The 17,605-nt window shown below is 50.8% G+C and overlaps 1 protein-coding gene and 1 pseudogene across 1 annotated transcript; both read left to right on the top strand.

Annotated features, from left to right (window-relative positions):
• Positions 1 to 5,255: 5,255 nt before the first annotated feature.
• Gapdhs (glyceraldehyde-3-phosphate dehydrogenase, spermatogenic) lies at positions 5,256 to 17,307 on the top strand. The gene is made up of 11 exons (XM_057752170.1): positions 5,256 to 5,322; positions 8,204 to 8,429; positions 10,241 to 10,337; positions 10,504 to 10,610; positions 14,239 to 14,329; positions 14,414 to 14,532; positions 14,912 to 14,993; positions 15,279 to 15,430; positions 15,562 to 15,724; positions 17,020 to 17,117; positions 17,235 to 17,307. The coding sequence occupies exons 1-11, from the start codon at positions 5,256 to 5,258 to the stop codon at positions 17,305 to 17,307; spliced, it is 1,275 nt and encodes a 424-aa protein (XP_057608153.1).
• Positions 10,940 to 11,026, top strand: LOC130870632 (U4 spliceosomal RNA; annotated as a pseudogene).
• Positions 17,308 to 17,605: the final 298 nt, after the last annotated feature.

Below are 17,605 nucleotides of genomic sequence, written 5' to 3'. Positions count from 1 at the left end.
CAGAGGAAGCCAGGGCTTCTGGGAGGGCAAACCCCCAGTTCACTCCTGTGTCCCCACTTCCCATAAGTGGGCGGGTGTGTAGGGGACCCCGGCTTCAGGACACAGCAGCAGACAGGTGGACAGCAGGGATTGGCTTGTTCTGTGGCCCCCAGCTTCACTCCCCCTCTGGAGAGTGTGTGATGGTGCGGGGGGGGGGGGGGGGGTAGGCAGCGCTGTGCTCTGAATGGCTTCTGGGTGAGCACACAGTCCCACCCAGAACTCTAACGGAATAAATCTCTCTACTCTCTCTTGTTTTAGGTTTTACATTTTATCTGGGAGAGGGAGGCATGTGTGAGCCACAGCACAAGAGTGGGGCAGAGGACAATGCGGGAGAGCGCTTCTCTCCCTCCACCACGTGGGGCAGGGGTCCAAGCAGGCCACCAGGCTTGGCAGCAAGCACCTTTTCCCTCTGACCCATCTCACTGGCCCAAACCTCCCCCTCTGTGTGCACAGAGCTAGAAACTCCAGGATGCAAATATCCTCAAGGTCACCAGGGAGCACAAGGTCACTGCTACCAGGCAGCGTGGGGAGATTCTTGGTCCAGTTGGAAACACCCAGAGTCCACTGCCAGGCCTTGGATGTAAGGAGCAGGGAGATGTTGGGGAAGAGAGACAAACTGGCCACGAGCTCCTAGCCCCAACCCCTCCTGTGCCTTATTCCCTTGCCTGTAGCAACTCCCACCCAAACTTTCCAGCCATTTCCTAGCCTAGTCCCTCCTCCATACTCCAAATGCTACCCTTGCTTCCCTGATCCTCTAAATTCAACCTCTACTTGTGGCTGTGCAGGGCTCCCAAAACCCTCGAAACTTCTGGATGGAACCTGGATTGCAACATCCAGGACTCAAGTCAAAGAGGTTCATTAACGCTCCCCAGGCTCACACAGCATCATATGGCTAAGCCAGGGCTGGAATCCAGAATGTCCAGCGTGAGATCTTCTGCCAGCCGGGTCCTCTCACTACTGTCTTTATTCCTCCCCTCCTCTTTCCTGAGGCCCTTGCCTCCATAGCTCAGACAGACAGAAGCACACTCCAGGCCTGAACTGAGGTGTGGGGACAGGGAGCCAACATGGCTTCCAGTTAGGACAGCGCCATACACCTGCACCACACACTCAGTCTCCTCAATGTCCCTCAGGATGACAGCCACCTGGGTGCTGTTGTTTGGAATAATCAGTCAAATTCCTGCCCAGTGTGGGACACTGTCATCTCAGTACAAAGGGTCAACGGTTCAAAGTCATCCTTGCCACAAAGTGAGTTTGAGACAGCCTGGGCTCTAATGAGAAAACCCTGTCTCAGAGAGACATGGACACAGACACACAGAGAGACAGGAACAGAATCCTGGACCTCGGTGTTGCCAGGCTCAGAGTTCCCTAGAACGAGGCCTTCCTCGGTAATTCTGATCGTAAGAGGCTGGGGCCTTGCCGAACTGGATCCTGATCAGAAAGGGTCCAGAAACAATCTTTGAAATGGTGACGTGTAAGAGTGGAGCGCGGCTCTGTGGGAGAGCAATCGGCTAACATGTGGGAGGGGCTAGGTTTTTCTCCAGCACTAGAAAGAAGATGGGGCGGGGAAGCCTAGGAAGGAGGAAATGCTTCTGTAACCCCAGCAGTGAGGAGGCTGAGGCAGAGAAGGGCCGAGAGCTCCGGGCCAGAGGGGGAAATGTCGTGCAGAGGGCAAAAGCAGTGGGCACCAGGCTTGGTGATCTGCATCCTACACTGGGACCCATAATGTGGAAGGAGAGATCCTCTCTCTCTCTCTCTCTCTCTCTCTCTCTCTCTCTCTCTCTCTCTCTCTCTCTCTCTCTCTCTCTCTCTCTCTCACACACACACACACACACAAACAAACACAATTAACCAATTAATATGTTAAAGTCCTGAGGGACTGGGGACGTTGCTCAATTGTAGAAAAATTGCTTATCGTGCCCAAAGCAGGGAGGAGGCCACACCTAGATGGAGGAGGCCATCACTAGAATTAGACACACTGGACATTCCTGGGTTCCCCAAATAGGCACAGGTGGTTAGGTTGTTTGTTTGATTGGTTGGTGCCGAGACAGAATCTAGTCCAGGCCAACCAAAACCTGGCTTAACCTCCCAAGAACCGAGATATTAGGCAAGTGCCACTCCACCCACCTTTGGTACTGTTTGCTTTGTTCTTTTTTTGTTTTTTGTTTTTAGTCAGAGTCTTATTATAGATCCCGGGCTGACCTGAAACTCATTATGTAGACCAGGCTGCCCTCAATCTTGGAGAGATTTGCCTACCTCTGCCTCCTGAGTGCTGGTATTAAAGGCATATGTGCCTGGAATGTCATGTATATTTTAATTGACGTGTGTAGGCTAGGGTGTGGACCACGGCAGACACAAGGTTAGCGTATGCAAGGACCTGGATTCAATCTCCAGCACACTCACCTGCCAAGAAAAAAATAAATCCAGGTGCTTGAGACATTTACTCATGAATCTTTTATATATTTAATAGACTATAGTATAATGTAAATATAATTTCTGTGTCTATGGAGTGGGGGGGGCAGGTGTTGAGACCAAGCCTAGGACCTTAGTCATCTTAGGCAAGAGATCTACAACAGGGGGCTGGAGAGATGGCTCAGCGGTTAAGAGCACTGCGTGCTCTTCCAGAGGTCCTGAGTTCAATTCCCAGCAACCACATGGTGGCTCACAACCATCTGTAATGGGGTCCGGTGCCCTCTTCTGGCCTGCAGGCATACATACAGACAGAATATTGTATACATAATAAATAAATAAAAATTTTTAAAAAAAGAGATCTACAACAGATTCTCTGTGTGTATGTGTGTTTGTGTGTCTGTGCAGGTGTCTGCAGAAGCCAGAGGAGGCCAATCCCCTGAAACTCCTGGAACTGTATTTATAGGAGATTGTGAGACACCTGATGTAGGTGCTGGGAACAGAACACAGAACTCGGATCACTAGATGCTCTTAATCATTGAACCATCTCTCCGGTCCAATTTGAATTTTAAATTTTCTCTGTTTGAATGTTTGCCTGCAGGTATGAATATGCACCCTGTGCATGTAGTGCCTTCAGAGGCCAGAAGAGGGCATCATATCCCATGGAACTGGAGTTACAGATGGTTGTGAGCAGCCACATGGGTGCTGGGAACTGAACTTGGGTCCTCTGCAAGAGCCATGAGTACTCTTAACTGCTAAGTCATTCCTCTCGTCCCTTGGCTCTTAAGATTTATTTTCTGTACTATTAGTGTTTGGGGGGTTGGAGGGTGTGAGTGTGCAACAGCGTATTACAGAGGTTATGACAGCTGCTCAGGAGTTGGTCTTCTGTCTACACTGGGTGCTGGGAACTGAACTCGCCTGTCAGGTCTGTACAGCAAGTATTTTTGTAGGCGAGTTTCTTACAAGCCTGCATCAGTTGACAAATCTTCCCTCGTGAGTGCAAATTTGCCATTCCACCAAAGACACATGGAAGACAATAACACAGCCATCAGCAGAGTGGGTCTCAGGAGCCATGCAAAACAGGACAACTGATACATTTTTAAATATATTCCAAATATACTATTCTACCAGAGATACATGGAAGATACATAAACATGCCATTGACAAAGTAGATCTCAGGAGCCATGCAAGACAGGACAGTTAATACATTTTTAAATGCATCTGAGTTTATTATGGGAAGTATTGAAGATTAAATTCAAGATTTCTTGTCTGTTAGGTAAGCACTCTACCACTGAGCTATGTTATGTTCTAGGCCCTTAAATTTAATTCAGTTCTTAAAATAAATGTTTAAATATAACCTTTAATAATTTTAACTTATATATATGGCAATACCATCTTCTTCAAAATGGCATTTCTACATAGAAAACTTTAATTCACTTTACCACATATTCTGTGATACATTGTTTTTTATTTTTATCTTTTAACTTATCATTTTTATTTTTCTCTATTTTTTCTAATTTTATTTTTATCTTTTAAATTTTAAAATTGTGTGTTTGTGTGTGTGTGTGTGTGTGTACCAGCATAGTCAGGGAACAGTGTGGAAGTCAGAGGATGAATGTGAAGAGCCATTTCTTCCTTCTCTCATGTTGATGCAGGGTCTCCTCTTTCTGCTGTGTGTGCTGCAGGCTAACTGACCCATGAGACTCTGGGCTTAGTTACATTCGTCTACTATTTTTATTAAATATATATATGTTTAAAATATATTCCATTTTTATTAAACTTTTGAGTCCATGCATACAATGTATTTGGACCATTTTCAACACTACCTCCTCCCCATGACTCCCCTAACACTAATTCCTGCCCAACTTCCAGAGTTTTTGTTATTGTTGTTTGGGGTTTTTTGTTGTTTCGGTTTGGTTTGTTGAGACAGGGTTTCTCTGTGTATTCCCGGCTGTCCTGGAACTCACTCTGTAGACTAGGCTGGCCTCGAACTTTGAGATCTGCTTGCCAAAGGTGTGTGCTACCAATGCCCAGTTTGGGTTTTTGGGTTTTGGCTTTGTTTTGATACACCACTGATTCCCATTTGTGCTGTGTTCACAGAGGGGTCTGGGGTCATGCACTGGAGCTTGGTCCACAGCCTTAAGAAAACTGACTCTCCTGTCCGCACAACTATCAAGAGTTCCTCAGCCAGAGGCGGTTAGGCAGGGGCCTTGGGAGTGCTCCCCTTCCTCCTGCGCTGGAATGCTGACTGGCCTGGTCTGTCGTGGGGGCTCAGCACCAGCCACTATAGGTTCAGGACGGCAGCCTGTGTCCAGGAGACACCCATGTGTCTTCCTCCCCACCTCAGGCTCTGACGGGCACCCCTTTACCTGCTCTTCTGTCATGAGGAGAAGGACCTCAGTTACAGAGAGCATCTGAGAGGAACCCAGCAGGAAGGGGAGACTTGGGAGGGGCTTTCTAGGTCCTTCCTGACTCCTGGAGAGCTAGGGAAACACCTCAGAGATTCAGGACACCATGGAGCAGGTGGACCAGGGGAGGGAGGAAGGGGGACAGCAGCCACAAGCACCTGAGTGAACCCAGAAGATTCCACTCTGGATGCCAGAGGGAGGCCTAGAAATACTCAGCGTGAGATTCCCAAAAGGCCTCTGGTGGCCCAAGGTCCCCAGCCTGCACACTACTCCCTCTGTGATGTCACTGAACAGTGTGACATCATCAGAGGCTCTGGAAACACTAACCAACCCCTGGGGAGCCTCACACCTCAGTACCATCTCAGAGGGGCCCAAGGAAGCCAGACCATGAGACCTTAGGCCATGTCGAAACGTGACGTCGTCCTCACCAATGTCACTGTTGTCCAGCTACTGAGGCAGTCATGCCCGGGTGAGGAGAGCCTTTAGGGGTGACCCTGGGAAGAGGAGGAAAGTGTGGTGTGGGAGTCAGTACACCCTCACACAGGGTGCTCAGAGTCCTGAGACCCTTCTTCCACCAGAATGCTGACTGCTAGGTGCCCTGGAGGAGCAGGCCAGGGGTGGGCCCTTCAGGCAGCTTCCAGGCCTCTCTCCTCCAGGAGTCCTTCCTTTTCCTTCCCCACTCCCTCTCATTCCTTCCTCACTCCAGAGCTTCTGCTTGGGATGCAGATGGAGGCTGGGAACCCTGTCCCCAGAACTGCCTGAGCTCTGGGTTCTAACAGTGCAAAGGGGAGAAGTAGAGGCCAAGATGGGGCAGGGAGGCCGGGAGGAGAGGAATGGGTGACCAAGAGCATTTGTGAAAGGGGCTAGGTGGGTGTGTTTTCCCCATTTCACTGATGTCCCTGGTGACTGGCCATGAAGGGACTGATGGGCTTGGTCATCAGTGGGCTGCAGAAAGCAAGGGTGCTTGATGCCCTCCAGGTCTTTCCTGACTCCTGGAAGCACGTGTTCACACCTCACAGACACCAGGTGGGGTCCGGGTGTTCACTGTCCCCATTCTATGGAGGCCAGCAGAGGTCAACAGAGAGCAAGCCACTTCCCAGCCTCCCAGCCAAGGCATGGCACATTCTCCCAGAACCTCAGGACTCTGTGCAGTCTCGCTGCCAAATGCTGGGCAACCCCAGCCAGAGGGTGTGTGCACATGTGTGCTGTTCAGGTGCTCAGGCCAGAGGAAGCCAGGGCTTCTGGGAGGGCAAACCCCCAGTTCACTCCTGTGTCCTCACTTCCCACAAGTGGGCGGGTGTGTAGGGGACCCCGGCTTCAGGACACAGCAGCAGACAGGTGGACAGCAGGGATTGGCTTGTTCTGTGGCCCCCAGCTTCACTCCCCCTCTGGAGAGTGGGCGTGTGTGATGGTGTGGCGGGGGTAGGCAGCGCTGTGCTTTGAATGGCTTCTGGGTGAGCACACAGTCCCACCCAGAACTCTAACGGAATAAATCTCTCTACTCTCTCTTGTTTTAGGTTTTACATTTTATCTGGGAGAGGGAGGCATGTGTGAGCCACAGCATAAGAGTGGGGCAGAGGACAATGCGGGAGAGCGCTTCTCTCCCTCCACCACGTGGGGCAGGGGTCCAAGCAGGCCACCAGGCTTGGCAGCAAGCACCTTTTCCCTCTGACCCATCTCACTGGCCCAAACCTCCCCCTCTGTGTGCACAGAGCTAGAAACTCCAGGATGCAGATATCCTCAAGGTCACCAGGGAGCACAAGGTCACTGCTACCAGGCAGCGTAGAGAGATTCTTGGTCCAGTTGGAAACACCCAGAGTCCACTGCCAGGCCTTGGGTCTGAGGAGCAGGGAGAGGTTGGGGAAGAGAGACAAGCTGGCCACGAGCTCCTAGCCCCAACCCCTCCTGTGCCTTATTCCCTTGCCTGTAGCAACTCCCACCATCTGGCTCCTAGTATTGCTCTCTCAGGATGGGTAGGGCAGTGAGAAACATCTACATTTCCAATGCTAACTGAGCGCAGCTAAGAATAGAATTCACTCCAGGTGTGTTGGTGCAAGTCCGCAATCCTGGCCCCTGGGACCAGGAGTTCAGTGTTGTCCTTGGATACATAGTCTAAAAACCGCTTGGGTTACAAAGAGAAGACCCTATCTTTAGGAAGAAAGGCTGAGGGAGGAGAAAGGAGAGAGTGAAGAGGAGAGAAGAAAAAGAGAGAGAGGAGAGAGAATATTCTTGGAGCTCAGTATTGCCCAACTAAGTCTGATTGTTTTCTAGAAAGAGGCCTTTAGAATAGGTTGGGGCTCACAGAACTAGATCTGTTATCAGATCAAGCAATGATCTCAGAAATATTAATATGTAAGAGGGGTGTGTACCAAAGTGGGAGAGCAATTGTCTAATAAGAGGGGGTCCTGGATTTATCTGAAATAAATCCACTGTAAAGGTGGGGGGAGCCTATAGAGTGGAACACAGCTGTAGCCCCAGCACTGTGGAGGCTGAGGCGGAAGGACCAAAAGTTTGAGTCTAGTTTGGGTTACAGAATTAGACCCTGTCTCGAAAAGGAGAAAGGGAAAGGAAGGGACAGGGAGGGATATATGTTATAATATGTGTGCGATGTTTCATCCTCATTCCGCAGAATAAGAAACTGAATCCCAGAAAATAGGCCTCATGGAACTGCTAAAAACACATACTCTCAGAATGAAGTTTAGGAATGAATCCCTGGCACAAACCTTTTGTTTTGCTTTTGTTTTTGGAAGCAGGATTTCTGTGTAGTTCTGGCTGTCCTGGAACTCAGTCTGTAGACCAGCCTGGCCTTGAACTCACAGAGATTCACTGCCTCTGCCTCTGGAGTGCTGGGATTACAGGTGTGCACCACCATACCCGGCTACCTGGCACACATCTTAAACTCAGTTCTGCTTGTTCTGGGGCTAGGTGAATTTGGCAAAGAAACACTAGGCCAGGGAGTTGGCCACTAGGGGCTCTAAGCCAAACTGGGTCTTTGTGGTAAAGATAGGTCTTTCTCCTCTTTAAAAGAGAGAGAGAAATTGACATTTACTTGTGTGTGTGTGTGTGTGTGTGCGCACGCGCATGCGCGCGCATGCACACGCAACACCAATACTTTCTTCTGCATAAGAAGGCACTCTCACACCTTTGTATGTGTGCAGAGGTGGAGATCAGAGGACAATTTGTGGAAGTCCGTTCTCTTTTTCTACGACAAGGGTTCCAGAATTCGCACTCAGGTCACAAGCCTTAGGGGCAGTCACCTTTACCCATTGAGCCATCTCATCCATCCCCATGTCTTGTATGGAGTGACCCAGCTCACCATCTCTCTTCTGGACTCTCTCTGCTCCCCACAGTGATCAGACCTCCTTGTCCTCCACCTCCTTGTCCTCCTCCTCCTCCTTGTCCTCCTCCTCCACCTCCACCTGAGCCCAAAGTTGAGGAGCCACCACCCAAGGTCGAGGAGCCACCGCCACCACCACCGCCTCCACCCCGGGTAGAGCCAGTCAAAGAGGTTCCACCTCCCCCTCCACCACCACCACCCAAAAAGCCATCTAAAGAGCTGACAGTGGGCATCAATGGGTAAGTCGACCTCAGGTCTGAGTCGATGCTGGAGCTGGGCAGCCCCAGAGGCTGGTGCTGTGGCTACCTCGGGTCACTGTGATCTGGGGGCATCATCTTCTCACTGGGCCAGCAAGGGCAAGCCAGCCGTCAGAGAACTCCCTTTGAGGAGATAGCACTCAGAACAGACCCGAGGGAGTTCAAGCTGCAGTGGCAGATCTCATTAAGACCAGGGAGGGCAGCACTGGCTGGACCCCCTAGGTTTATAGGAATAGATACAAGAGTGAGGCAGAGTGACAAAAGGCAGCTGGTCATCTCGCCACTGGGGAAAATCTTCAAGGGAGTGGGGCAAGCGAGTGCTTGGGCATGGAAGGGGCTGCTTCGTATATTCAAGGACAGTCAGGAAATCTGCATAAGTGTAAGAACAAATGGGGGGGCAGAGGATCCTCAAAGACCTAAAGCACCATGGTGAGGAATACAGATCTCATTGAACACAAAGAGGGGTGAAGCTTCCCAGTCAGTTATAGGAGTAAGAAGAGGGAACATTAGCAAGGCATGGTGGTGTGCCCACAACACTAGCAACTAGGGAGGCCGAAGTAGGAGTCCTAAATTCCAGGCCAATCTGAGCTAAATATTGTGAGTTCCAGGTTAATCTGGGCTACACACTGAGATCCTGTCTCAAAAATACAGAACAGAAACAATGCAAAAAGGAACTGGAGGCTGGGAGTAGTAGCACACGCCTTTGATCCCGCAGAGGCAAAGGCAGGCAGAACTCTGTGAGCTCTGAGCCAAGCAGGGCAAGGCAGTGAGACCCAGTCTCAAACAAACAGAAGAATAAAGGCAGTGCAGAGCTAAGGGTAAAGGTATATAAACTGGTGGTTGAGTGCTTGCCTAGCATACACAAAGCCCTGCATACACAACCACAAATAATACAAATAAAAATGAAAATAGAAAAAGGGATAGAGAGAGGAAGAGGAGGGGGGAGGAGGGGAAGGGAAGAGGGGAGGAGAGCAGAGGGAGTGGGAGAAGGAAAAGAAGGGAAGAAGAGGAATCAGCGGGTTGGGTGGGGCTAGGAAACAGAAGTGCAGGTTAAGCCGAGCGATCTCACCTGGGCTAGAGATGACACACAGTGGGCCACACAGAAGTGGTTGATTCCCACACCCGCACCAGGGACCTAGACTCCTTGAGTGAGCTTCATGCTGTCTCAGTTTTCGGTGGCTGTCATTTGACAGCCGATACTGGGCCATTTAAAAGAGATCTCTTACAGCCTGGAGACTGGGGGGTCCAGCATCGAGGTGAAGTGACTGGTGAGAGCCCCCCTGCTGATGGGGGCTCCTGCAGAGTCCTAAGGCAGGGCACTAATGGCACCGCCAAGAGAGTCCGAGCCAGTTTTCGGGTCTCTCTTCTCATAGAGCCACCAATGCCACCCCAGGGGCCTCGCCTCCTATCTTCATTTAAACTTAATTTTCTAAGTCCCATCTGCTAATACCACAAAAGGATTAGAAATGATTTATGTGTTTATATGCGTGTGCATGTGTGCGTGTGCATGTGTGCGTGTGCATGCATGTACACATGCATAGGTCAGAGGACAACTTGCAGGAATCAGGTTTCTTCTTCCACAGTGTGGGTTCTGGGGATAGAAATGAGGTTGTCAGGCTTGGCAGCAAGCACCTTTCCCCTTGAGTCATCTCACCAGCCCCAAGTTTTCATCCTCCTAATACCCCCCATGGTCTAAAATTCATCATGAACATTGGTGGGACTCTGACACCATGGCATCCCTGTCACCCTGTCCCCACGCCCATTCCCTTTTTTGCATTTTCCTGCTTGGACAGATTTGGACGTATTGGTCGCCTGGTTCTGCGAGTCTGCATGGAGAAGGGTGTTAAGGTGGTGGCAGTGAACGATCCATTCATTGACCCAGAATACATGGTAAGCAGCAGATGGGGAGAGGGACCGGCAAGAGTGGCGCTTGTGTTGAGGAGGTTCCAAGATCTGTATGGAAAGCCTTGCAGAACCTTCCCCAAGGTGGGTAGAGACCTGTCTGGGGTTGCTTGCTCCGCCACCTAAGATGAGGACCCTACTCTGTCGACTGCAGGTATACATGTTCAAATATGACTCGACGCATGGGAGATACAAAGGAAGTGTGGAACATAAGAATGGACGACTAGTTGTGGATGACCTTGAGATCCACGTGTACCAGTGGTAAGGATGGAGCGTCTGGCACCATGAGGCTGGGAGGCTGTCATCTCTCTGTGCATGCCTCTGGGTCCTGTTTAGAGAAGGGGTCTCAGGAAAGTCTCTGGCTCCTAGAACAGTTAAGAACAACAGCTAAGAACAGCCCATGGTTCTTTAGTGTTTTGTATCTCACATCTTCGTGTGCTCGCTCGGCTATATGGGTGCCCTGTGCCTCGTGTCCTGTTCCCCCTGAGCCATCAGCCACCTCTCTCGAAGGCCATTGAGCCAGTTCTGACTCAGCATTCCCTGAAGTCTTTTCAATCTCCACCAAGCCAGGGTACTCCTCTTCCTAATCCAGCTTTGCGCAGTGGCAGTATCATAGCCAATGAGGTTTATCCGAGGCGCGATTATTGCTAATTGAAAACTCCTCTACCTAATCCCCCATGCTCCTCAGCACCCCAAAATAAGGCCGCAGCTACCAGTGTACTCCATGCACCATGCATTGCGCCCTGCAGTGTCTCTGTGTTTCATCTGCCACACTGGTCATCACCTCCGGCCTGCACCCCTTCCACCCAAGCAAGGCTGACTTCATAGTGCCCACCTCACACAGCTTCTACTGATGGAAGTCCCACTATTTACAGATAGATTCAGAATCTATATACCAGGCAGTAACACTAATAACCCTGGCACTTGGTAGGCTGAGACAGAAGGATTACCACAAGTGCTAGACCAGCCTGGAGCTATGTAATAAAATTCTGTCTCAGGGAAAAACAATAACATCTTAGGTTACTTGCAAAGCCTAAGAAACGCAGCCCTCTGTAGCCCCAGACAAGGTCTTCTGGCTCCTCAGGAAGGAAACTCTCAGTTTCCCTTTTAACTCGCTGAAGATGAGGTGTAACGGTGAGCTTGGAGGGGGCTGAGGGAAGGTAGGTACTGGGGTGTTAGGAAGAATAGAAGCTGCTTGCCCTGTGTTTGAAATCATGACCGCAAGAGCAGTTTCGGCATGGCAGCTTATCAGCTGCTCCACATCCTTCTGCGTCTGTCTGGTCATCAGTGAGGCACTCTCCCTCCCTCATCCTCGCCACACAGCACCCCACTCCCACACTGCTGCAGAATGACCTGTGACACCACACTTTCAGTTTTCAGTTTGAATAAGTTTATAAATGGCAAGCCAAAGTAAAATAGGTAAGAGCAAGGAATGGATGGATAGATATATAGCAAGATGTCAAATCAGGTACTCAAAATGTCTGGTGGAAATCAGCTGGGGATACCCCAATAAGAGTCAGTTCCTAGGCAGCGCTGGCGACTCTTTTAGTAAAAGAACGAACAGCAGCAGAGCGTGATGAGATATCATACAGTCAAGGGCTCCCGACATCCAGCAGAGACTGACTGGGGAAGCTGAGCTTTCTCTCACAGCTGAGCTTGCAGGCTTTCCCAGGGTACCGCAGGTTGAACAATAGGAGACTCCACCCCGGGGGACTGTGTTCTTAACCCCTAGGCCATTTCACTGTTCTTTCCTTTCGCTGTCACACAGGTGGGAGGGGCCAGTCCATCCCTGGACAAGGTCTTGAAGAACACTTGACATAAACATGCTTGGGTCTCGAGTCAGCTTCTCAGTGAGCCCAAACAGCACATAACAACTTGCTAATAAGATATACAATACGGTTGCCTTCCCCCATCAATGCAGCTGAGTGGATGAGTCTTCAGGACAGTCCTGCAGGCATGAGGGGCTGTGCAAATGCAAGTGCTGTTTCAGGAATTGCTGGAGTACTCACAACTTGAAAGTCAGGAAATGGGTGCATCAGTTCAAAGCTACCCGGGCCAGAGGGTGAATGGTGTGGGCTGATGGAGCAGAGGGAGAAAAGAGCCATGTGGCCGGGAGAAGGGAAGTTCATGCATTCATCCATTCCCACACTGTAGCTGACTAGGGACAGAACCTAGGGCCGGGCAGCCTGTGCTCCCAGCCTGCCATCGCCACTGTCCTCACAGTGGCTTTTTTGAGAAGTGGTCGCAGTGACAGTGGTGGCATTGTGGTGGCTAACAGTGCTTCCTACAGTAAAAAGCTGAGACTGGAGGCTCATGGGAGTTTAGTGCACGTGTGCAGAATGACTAAAAAGAGCGAGACTAGGGATGTGGCTCAGTAGAATACTCCCCTCTATGTATAAAGCCCTGGCACCATTCCTCAGTACCCCAAAATTAAACGAATATGTAGCGATTGGTACTAGGGAGACAACTTAGCAGTTAAGATCATGAATTGCCCTTTCAGGGGACCCTATTTTCAATTCCCAGCACTCCCGTAAGTGGCTCACAGCCTCCTGTATTTACAGTGCCAGGGGGTCCAACAACCCTCTCTCTCTCTCTCTCTCTCTCTCTCTCTCTCTCTCTCTAACACACACACACACACACACACACAGGACTTAAAATAAGTTATTTTAAAATGTTTATATATAGGCAAGGCAGTAGCAGGACATGTCTTTAATCCCAGCACTTGGGAAGCAGAGGCAGGTGGATATCTATGAGTTCAAGGCCAACCTGGTCTACAGAGCGTGTTCCAGGACAGCCAAGGCTACACAGATAAACCCTATCTCCAAAACAAATAAATAATAAAACAGTTTAAATATCTATTGACTTACTAAATTGCTATAGCAGAAGCAGACCCAGCCTTGTGGTATGGAATGATCCAGAAGTAGAGCCAGAAGCAATCATTAGAACAAATCTCCCTGTCACATGATAAATTCCATGAGGGATAAGTCCACAGATAGAGTCACTGAGCTTGTTTGCTGGACACAAGGATAGGTGTTTGTTGACCAGTTTCAGATGAAAACACTAGTGGGAACATCAGGGAGACACTGGGCATGATGGAGCCCGTGTAAGCCCTGCACTTGCAGGCTGAGTCAGGAGGAGCACTGACGTTGCTGAACAGACTGGGATACGCAGCAGACACTACCGCCACCCACCAAACACAAACCAAGTGAAAATGTAGACTGATGGGGAGGAACAGACTGCCTTTGGGGGGCGGGGCTTTCTACTGTCAATGATCGGTCACTGCTGGCCATAGGGTCTTCAACTGTAGTCTTCCCTCGAGCTGTTGTCTGACGTGGGTGTCTGTCCTTGGGGAGTTCCCAAGAGCTTGGTGGTGATGGCAATAGGCTAAAAGGTGAAGCGGTCAGAGGTGGGGCCCAGAAAGGAGTACTGTCAGTTTCACCATCTCGGGAGTTCGTGCTCTGAACATGGGATGACAAAAGGTTCTGGTCCCCTTTGGCATTCTCAGGATGGCTCCTGAGGGAGTACACGCCCGAGAAGACGTCAAAGTCTGGATCTAGACACTGCAGGTTTAGCAGACAAGGAAGAGCTGACAGGCAGTGGTAGCGCGGGCCTTTAGTCCCAGCGCTTGGGAGGCAGAAGCAATCCCTGAGTTCGAGGCAAGCCTAGTCTACAGAGCTAGTTCCAGGACAGCCAGGACTACATAGAGAAACCCTATCTTGAAACAGCCCCCCCCAAAAAAGGGGTGAGTGGTTGGTTTGGGCCTACAAGATGGCACCAACCTGGAACGAGTAGGTATATAGTTAGGGGTTAGCAGGTCAAGGCACCAAGGCCTCTGGTTTGCCTGACACCCAAACAAGGAAGCTGACACAGCCTTCCCACCACTCCACAGCAAAGATCCCAAAGACATTCCTTGGAGCTCTGTAGGGAGTCCCTATGTGGTGGAGTCTACAGGCGTATACCTGTCCACAGAGGCGGCTTCGGTAAGTGGGAGAGAGTGCCCATGCCTGTCCGGGAAGAGGGGGCAGTGGTGCTTGAAGACTCTAACCCCTGTACTCCATCACTAGGCACACATCTCAGCCGGAGCCCAGCGTGTAGTAGTCACTGCGCCCTCCCCCGATGCGCCCATGTTGGTCATGGGTGTGAATGAGAAGGAGTATAATCCTGGCTCTATGAACATCGTCAGGTACCTGGGATGACAGCCATCCTTGAGCATGTGGGTGGTACCAGCAGACATGCCAGGCTGTAGCACAGGAAGTGCTCACCTCCCCCCACCCTTTCCCTACCCCAGTCCCACTAGATCTCTGGGGTCTTTTACATCAACTTACCCCCACTTATCCATCCCTAAGTCTCGAGTCCTCATGTTAATCTCACCCTGAGGAATGTTCAACATGCCTGGGTAGCATTCCCCAGTGGCACTTCCAATGGCTCCTTCATCTTTTCCATGGCATCCCCAGTGAGCCCTCCCTCCCCCACACTCGCATCTCACAAACCAGACCCGGTTAAGTAAGGGTAAGAGTGGAAGGGAGGTTCTGCCATTCATCCGCACACCATGGCTGTTTCAGCAATGCATCCTGTACCACCAACTGCCTGGCCCCCCTCGCAAAGGTTATTCATGAACGCTTTGGGATCGTGGAAGGGCTGATGGTGAGTTGGGGCAGGAAGGACGGCAGGGAAGCCAACACCTTCTTCCTAGGCCTTGCTTAAGGCATGGAGTTAGCATGGAGAGTGGCTTGGGGAAGAAGCCCACCGACAGAGGTGCCTTTTGAAATACTCTTGACAAGGACGGGCCCTGGCCTCCAAACACCCTTCCCATGGTCTGGGGTGGTGGCCCTGTTAGCTTCCATACCTAAGCCACCTCCCAAGTCCTAGATGAGAAAGGAATGAGGTTTGGAGCCAGAAGGCTTCATCTTGATCCTCTTGTTCTCCAAGACCACAGTGCATTCCTACACGGCCACTCAGAAGACAGTGGACGGGCCATCAAAGAAAGACTGGCGAGGTGGACGCGGTGCCCACCAGAACATCATTCCATCCTCCACCGGGGCTGCCAGTGCCGTAGGCAAAGTCATCCCAGAGCTCAAAGGGTATGAGGATACACTGCTGCAACCAGGGTGGGGACAGATCCTAGGGAGCCCTCACTGGCCCCACAGCAAGGGGAAAATGCAAGCGGAAGTCCCTGGGCTCTGATTCCCACCCTTTCTGTGAAATTCTCCAGGAAGTTAACAGGAATGGCATTCCGGGTGCCAACCCCAAATGTATCTGTTGTGGACCTGACCTGCCGCCTGGCCCAGCCTGTCTCCTACTCGGCTATCAAGGAAGCTGTGAAAGAGGCAGCCAAGGGGCCCTTGGCTGGCATCCTTGCTTACACAGAGGATCAGGTAGGGACTGGGAAAATGGGGAGCCCCACTCACCAAGGAGCTATTCTGCATGGGTCAAGATAAGAACCGCAGGCCAGATGGGCATGGTTATGCACACGTGAGAAGGCATGTGCCCCTGAGCCTAGCAGATGACACTAAGAAGTCTGCTCCCAGGAAAGGTGTCTGACCCCTAAACAAAAAAACTTTAAAAGAACTGGTGTCTTTTGTTTGCTAAGCATGTATTAAGCACCTTTTGTATGCCAGGCCCTGGGTAGATAGTAAAAGCTCCATAAGGAGTTAGGTCTTAAGTTACTGTTTTCTTGAACAGTATGGTCTATGGGTTATGTGAGTGACTTCTGGTCACTGTGGTAGGAAAAGCAACAGGCTTCTTAAGTGTCATCCGCTAGGCTCAGGGGCACACGCCTTTAACCCTAGCACTCAGGAGGTAGAGGCATCAGATCTGTGTGAGTTTGAGACCAGCCTGGTCTACATAGCAAGTTCCAGGGCTACAAAAAGACCCAGTATCAAAAAAAAAAAAAAAAAAGCAAACTGCCAAGTGCTTCTACCTTGGCAAAATTCTCTTGCACTGCCTCCTGCAGGTCCACTCTCATACAAGTGGCAAGATAGCATTTGAACGGGCCCAATCAAATCAGTCCAATGCCAAAAGTCCTCCTGTGTCCTTAAGGGTTACAACCCTCTGGGTCTGTGTCAGTAGCTCCTTCCACTTCAGACCCACATCAGGCCCAGGGCTCATGCCACCCATTGTTTCCTGGAACAGTGTCGGGCCTTGTGGTCTGTGTCCAAGGTATATAAACATATGCCTTGTGTATACGTGTGGATGCATGGAGAAACATGTGCAGGTACACAAGTAGTATGATATGTGTGGAGGCATGAGGCTGACATGTCTTCCTCCATTGCACTCCACTTATTTACTGAGGCAAGCTGTGATGGTAGCTTGTCAATTTCAGCTAGTCTAGCTAGCCATCTGGCCCCAGGGATCTCAGGTCTGGATCTGGAATGCTGGGATTACAGGTGTCCACCACCTGGACAGCCTTTGGGGATCCAAACTCAGATGCTCACGCTTATGTGACAAGCACTTTTACCATCTGAGTCATCCCTACCCCTATCCCAATCTAAGTCCTTTCTGACAGTCCCTAAGACAAAAGTCCCACCTGCCTTGGTCACATCCCGTCACCAACACAAAAGACCTGGATCCACTATGCCAGATGAATGAAAGACAATGCGGTGTGAGAGTCAATGTATGGGATCCTGGAGGTCCTTACTCTGCTACATTTATCTTTAAAATTGTCACCTAGGTGGTCTCCACGGACTTTATCGGCGATCCCCATTCGTCTATCTTCGATGCTAAGGCTGGCATTGCCCTCAATGACAACTTCGTTAAACTCATTTCCTGGTAAAGGGGAAAGATGACCGAAGATAGTGGGAGAGCTTGGCAGGAGGGCACGGGCACACACACACACACACACACACACACACACACACACTGATGCCTTCTTTCTCACCTCCCCAGGTACGACAACGAATATGGCTACAGTAACCGGGTGGTCGACCTCCTCCGCTACATGTTTAGTCGAGAGAAGTAACCCGGAAGGCTCCTCCTTGCTTCCTCGCGCACCTTAACGTTCCTGCCCTCCGGTCCCCTTCGAAGGAGGTCGCGCGGCTCTCGCGCCGCCACCAGGTCAACAATGAAATAAAAACCAGAGTGCGCACAACTTTGCCTTCTTGTCTCTGCGCCGATCGCCGTGCACTCGGGGCCGGGTTCAAGGTTCTCAGATGGGCGAGAAAGAGGTGGCGCTTGGTTCCGAGTCGGGTGCCACTTGGGAGGGCACACGCATCTCTGCAGTGGAACACCAGTCCTCAGTGGCGTCGGGCTCTGGAAGC

The sequence above is a fragment of the Chionomys nivalis genome, chromosome 2 (assembly GCF_950005125.1).
Source record: "Chionomys nivalis chromosome 2, mChiNiv1.1, whole genome shotgun sequence".
Classification (NCBI taxonomy): domain Eukaryota; kingdom Metazoa; phylum Chordata; class Mammalia; order Rodentia; family Cricetidae; genus Chionomys; species Chionomys nivalis.
Note: the sequence above shows the minus strand (reverse complement) of the source record. Positions and strands in the feature narration are given on the sequence as shown.